This window comes from Hippocampus comes, unplaced genomic scaffold (assembly GCF_001891065.2).
Source record: "Hippocampus comes isolate QL1 unplaced genomic scaffold, H_comes_QL1_v1.1 scaffold25, whole genome shotgun sequence".
Classification (NCBI taxonomy): domain Eukaryota; kingdom Metazoa; phylum Chordata; class Actinopteri; order Syngnathiformes; family Syngnathidae; genus Hippocampus; species Hippocampus comes.
Genome location: NW_017804844.1, coordinates 908,559 through 913,958, shown reverse-complemented (window position 1 = coordinate 913,958; position 5,400 = coordinate 908,559). Strand labels below are relative to the sequence as shown.

General features: G+C 49.3%; 1 protein-coding gene across 2 annotated transcripts in view; it reads right to left on the bottom strand.

Moving 5' to 3' along the window:
* Positions 1 to 1,425: 1,425 nt before the first annotated feature.
* The window catches only part of LOC109518682 (vasoactive intestinal polypeptide receptor 2-like), a 7,045-nt gene continuing 3,070 nt past the window's right edge, over positions 1,426 to 5,400 (bottom strand). The window contains exons 5-13 of one of the 2 annotated variants that reach the window (XM_019874701.1): positions 4,289 to 4,386; positions 3,815 to 3,962; positions 3,511 to 3,661; positions 3,014 to 3,074; positions 2,649 to 2,748; positions 2,474 to 2,565; positions 2,101 to 2,239; positions 1,913 to 1,954; positions 1,426 to 1,836 (exon numbers count right to left, since the gene is read on the bottom strand). In XM_019874701.1, the coding sequence (XP_019730260.1) occupies positions 1,657 to 1,836; positions 1,913 to 1,954; positions 2,101 to 2,239; positions 2,474 to 2,565; positions 2,649 to 2,748; positions 3,014 to 3,074; positions 3,511 to 3,661; positions 3,815 to 3,962; positions 4,289 to 4,386 (1,011 nt within the window). In that variant the 3' untranslated portion in view covers positions 1,426 to 1,656. The remainder of the gene's footprint in view (positions 1,837 to 1,912; positions 1,955 to 2,100; positions 2,240 to 2,473; positions 2,566 to 2,648; positions 2,749 to 3,013; positions 3,075 to 3,510; positions 3,662 to 3,814; positions 3,963 to 4,288; positions 4,387 to 5,400) is intronic. The other variant, XM_019874706.1, reaches the window with a different exon arrangement.

The window sequence follows — 5,400 nt, the reverse complement described above, 5'->3', positions numbered from 1 at the left end:
ACAGCATTTCAAATTGAAATTTAAACTCAGATGGCACAAACACGCGAGCACCTTGAACCGCTCAGCTTTCAGGGAAAGATGTCAAACAGCGCCCCCCTAAGGCCAATCACTGCTACAATTCCAGTGACTCAATGGCGCCATGCTAACGCTGCAAACTGTTCTCACCGCGCAGCTTCTACACCAAGGATAACTACTACTGCGCTGCGGTCAATGCCCCGTGGGTCCGCCAGAAGGCCGCCGCCATCAGGTGACTTTCACCTTCATCCTCATCCCCCCCCCCACCCCCCATCATCTTCATCATCCTCATCCAACTCTCACTTTGTGCCCTCACAGGAAGGCCGCCGCCGAAGCCGCTCAGGCTTTGACCGCCAGCCCGCCTGCCAAAAGCTCGCCGGTCGCCATTCTCACCTCCACAGCCTCCGCCCCTTCATCATCTCCATCACCACCATCATCATCATCCTCACCGTCCACTTCATCCTACACCTTCTCCCCTCGCCTCCGTCCCACACTTCATTAAAAAAGACGCGCACTTTGTTCGGAAGATGAAGATCGAATCACTTTAGGGTCTTACAATTATTTATTGGTTATTTAATGTGTTATTTATTGGCCAACTTTGACTCTGTAACTTATTTGGTGTCATGAAAATTTGTATTTATTTATGATGTGAAATTGGCGTGTTAGTGGTCACGAAGAAGAAGAGAAATAAAAAACAAAAAAAATGGGACTTGGAAGATTTTGTGGTGTTTTTAATCACATTTTCAGAGTTGACGAGTAGTTTGCGTATCTGCCACAATTCGGAGGTTGGGGGTTCGAATCGGCTTCTGGGTCAATTTGCATGTGCTGCACATGCTAGCATAGAGTTTATCTTCGAAAAACATGCATTGAAGACCTTTTTTTTTTTTTAAATGTGCCCTTTTCTTTCTAAGCAAAAGGTCAAAATCTTCAGGGTGTTGCTTTAAGTCCCATTATAATATTAGACGCAAGCAGTGGAAATAAACCATTCGGGTTTCAAAGAAATGCATCGGAATAACGAAATAGTTGCACTATGTTGCGTGTGAAGAGAGCATATTTAGAATGAAAGGTGAAAAAACTGAATGGTGTTTTTTTTTGGAGAGGAACCTTGAGGATCATGGCGGTCACAGCAGAAAGGTCTCCGTCTGCAAGATGGATGCCGCTCGGGAGTTCCTGGGGAACGGGGCCGAGTGTTCAGCGCCGTTGGCGGCCAGCGTGGCGGCGGCGCGCAGACCGCACTCCCGGCCGCCCACGTAGCGTTTGAAGGACAAGCTCCGACGTATCCTCCGCAGCTCGCTTTGGACCTGGGGGGGAACAAAAACAAATTAAATAGACGGCAAACAATTTGCATGTGCTGCACATGCTAGCATAGAGTTTCTCTTCGAAAAACATGCATTGAAGACCTTTTTTTTAATGTGCCCTTTTCTTTCGAAGCAAAAGGTCAAAATCTTCAGGGTGTTGCTTTTAGTCCCATTATAATATTAGACGCAAGCGGTGGAAATAAACCATTCGGGTTTCAAAGAAATGCATCGGAATAACGAAATAGTTGCACTATGTTGCGTGTGAAGAGAGTATATTTCGAATGAAAGGTGAAAAAACTGAATGGTGTTTTTTTTTGGAGAGGAACCTTGAGGATCATGGCGGTCACAGCAGAAAGGTCTCCGTCTGCAAGATGGATGCCGCTCGGGAGTTCCTGGGGAACGGGGCCGAGTGTTCAGCGCCGTTGGCGGCCAGCGTGGCGGCGGCGCGCAGACCGCACTCCCGACCGCCCACGTAGCGTTTGAAGGACAAGCTCCGACGTATCCTCCGCAGCTCGCTTTGGACCTGGGGGGGGGGCAAAAACAAATGAAATAGACGGCAAAGCATTTAGGAGGATGAAGCGCGAGAACCGGGAGCTCACCTCGCAGTTGAGGAAGCAGTAAAGCACGGCCACGATGAAACCCTGAAACACACAAAATGGACGATGAGGATTTAGTGGTGGGGGGGGGGGACTTTATATGTCCAATTAAGTTATTTGTCGTGTTAAAAAAAAAAAAAAAATTAAGAAAAAGTATTGTGGCATTTTTTGGGGAAGAAGTGTGGTGAGACCTGGAAGGACCCGAGGCCCAGTTCAAAGAAGATCTTGACGCGCCGCATGGTTTTATCGCTGGGCTCCATCAGGTGGACGAAGACCACGTAGTTGATCCCAAACAAAGGGATGAGCAGGAGGGTGGATTTGGCCAATCGCCTTGCACACACAAGCCCAAGAAAAAAATATGCTAACCAGATCATCTTTTTTCATCGCTTTGCTGCAGTATCGACTTTCCTCCAATAGAGGGTGCTAATGGAGTGAGAAAACAGTCCTGAGAACATGCTGACTATCCCTCCCCCCCTCAGCACTAAAATCAAATGGACGTCGTAAATGGTTACATACTGAAGCTTTCACCGTGAGCAAAGAGAAAAAGAACGGACGCCGGCTTACTTGTATTGCGACTGCTCGTTGCCGCCCACGTCGGTGCAGCGCAGCTTCTGCACCAGGATGCGAATGATGCTGATGAACAGGATGAAGTTCACCTGGCGACACACAACACACACGCGCAGGTTTGAACGAGCAAGCGGGGTAACACTCAGGACTGATCGCCGACAAGTCCCATCACCCGGCTGCGGTTGTGGTGAGGCGTACGTACGACGACACACGCCAGGATGGGCCAGTCCAACACTCTGCTGGGAACAGGGTTGTCGTTCCTTTCCCAGCACCTGAAATCGAGCGCGCGGGATTTTAGCATCTCATTCGTTAGCGCAACAAAAACAGTATCGCAAAGTCATTTTCTGAACGAGAGAATGCGGATTATGGCTCAGATGGTGGGCGGGCTTCACGAGCCACGGAGGCGCCACCACACCTCATCTGCAGCCGTGCCATAATAGAGAAAAGGGGAGGGGCTTGGTGGCAAATGGGACTTTTTGGCATTCATACAACATGTCATGTTTGAAAGAAGTTCGGGAAGGTCCCGGAAGGACTCACCAAGTGTCATCCAGGTGGAGGCGACATAAGATCCATGCCACCGTGAACACGCACGGGATTCCTGAAGGCCGCAAAGACAGGAAGTGTTTACACCGAGGCTCGGCCAGACACACACACACGCACACACACGATGGATGGTGTGAGCCAGACAATGTTTGGAACCCGTGTGGCTGAGTGAAAACACTTTGGCACTGAGACTGATGACTCGTTTTGTTCCCGGTGACGTGTTTTGGGGAAAATGTCAGCAGTGTCTCACCGTAGGGTTTCAAGCTAGGATGTTTCAAGTCAGACGTCGGATCTTAGATAAGGATTAGGGTTCCAAATGAAAAATAGGGTGTCCAGTCAGGTTAGGAGTTAAAAAAAATAGTTGTCACCTAGTTAAATTTCAAATTAAGGTTTTAAGACCCAGTGTTAGGCTTTCAAAGGAGTGTTAGGGTTTCAAACGGGGTGAGGGCAAATTGTGGCGCAATGCGTCTGACGGGTTGCGCATGTCCTACCCCAGCCAATCAGCAAGTAGACGGAGAGTCGGGCGTAGCGGGCGTGGACCACCAGGAGCAGCGTGTGAAGGTAGAGCGCCTCCACCAGGAGCCAGAAGAAGTTAGCCATGATGGAGTAGTTCAGGAAGACCAGGCTGCTCTTGCAGCCCACCTGCAACATCGTAACAGACGCACACACACATATTATTTTGTCATACGACGTCGGGATATGTATCGGGACAGGAAGTGAAGAGTGAAAGAAATGCGGAGCTGATGAAGGGATGCATTTTGAGGAGAGCATGTTGGGGCGTGTCGGCGATGTCACCAGCGAGGGCTGGACGCTGCAGTCGAGCGTCTCCGCCTCCTCCTCGTTGGAGAAGAGCAGCAGGTCTTTGGTGAGCACGGCCACGCCCCTCAGCATGAAGGATGCAAACAGGTTGATGTGGATGTAGTTCCTCATGCAGTGAAGCCTCCTGCACACGCGCAAAAAAAATGCCACGCCGACATATATCAAAAAATGGCCGGTCTGCGCCATTGTGGGTGTGAACACAGCAGACTCCGTTTGTTGCCAATCAAAGGGACTCCTCTTGATTAAGAGGATACCACCATCTTTATTGTAAATACTGATTATTGTAACTGCTCTTTAAAATATAGGATGAGCCTGAAGATGCGAGTGGACCTCCATCAGGGCATGCCACGGGACGACGCTAACCACAGCTCCGACTCTTCGTGAAGAGATCTTAATGATAATCAATAACTAGTCGATGGGATGCGATGTGTGTATGGTGTGCGCGCGCACCTGATGAAAGCGATGATGACGGTGCTGCTGAGCAGACTGAGAAGAGATAAGCTGTGACCCAGTGTGGAAAGACCCATCACCACTTTGTAGAACACCAGCTGAACACACAAACACATCATCCTCTCAGGTCAGGACTTCTTTGGACAACAGTAAGAAATGCTCAAGTATTGCCTGCAAAGTTTGAAGTTTGTTTGGGACTTAAAAGAGATTCTGCTCTAAGTCGACGCACAATAGGAGGAATTCTGACCCGTGTTGTGCAACGCGTACATAAGAACGCGGACACGCTCCCTCACTGAAGAGTGAGTCTTCGAGTGCAGCTGCTTTGTTTTTATGAGCCTCGGAGCTTTAAGATGTCCATTTTGGGAGACATTTTGTCTTTTTTGACGTGTTTGGGTCTGGCCAACCACTCACACACACACACACATACTGCCGTGCATACTTGCATGGGTGTACGTCCATGTGTGTGTGTCTGTATGCGTCTTTGTGTCCATCCATCCAGCCATCCATCCATCCGTCCGTCCTAGCGTATTGCGCGTGTGCTCACGTTACTCTGCACACATGCCAACTCCTGCACAGGCATCTGTCAATTTGTGTGTGCGCGCGTGTGTGTGTGTGTGTGTATGTGTCTGCACGTTGCCGTGCATGTATGTCTATCCATGTCCGTGTGTGTGTTTACATATGTGAGCGTGTGCCTGATCTCCACGAAACGTTCTCCAGACGGAAAAGCCTGGAACGTCCAACAGGAAACAAACAGAAGCTTCCCTGAGATGAAGTCACACACACGCGCGCGCACACACACACACACACACCTGACATCTCTGGACAAGATCTCATGCCAGGCGTGGAAGATTGACTGTGTGTGTGTGTGTGTGTGTGTGTGTGTGTGTGTTCATCTTTCACTCCTATTGAACGTTTCAGTGTGTTCTTTTTAGTCAAGTGGCACATTGTTTAGCAGCGATGACAACACAAAGTCGTCTTTCATGTCTTCTTCCTCGTCACGTAAACACAGGCTGATGATGAGCCCTGACAGGAAGTCAGCACTTTCCACGTAGCCATGTTGGAGTGAGCCCAAAAAAAAAAAAAAAAAAAATTGTTGACCCACTGGGCGCCCC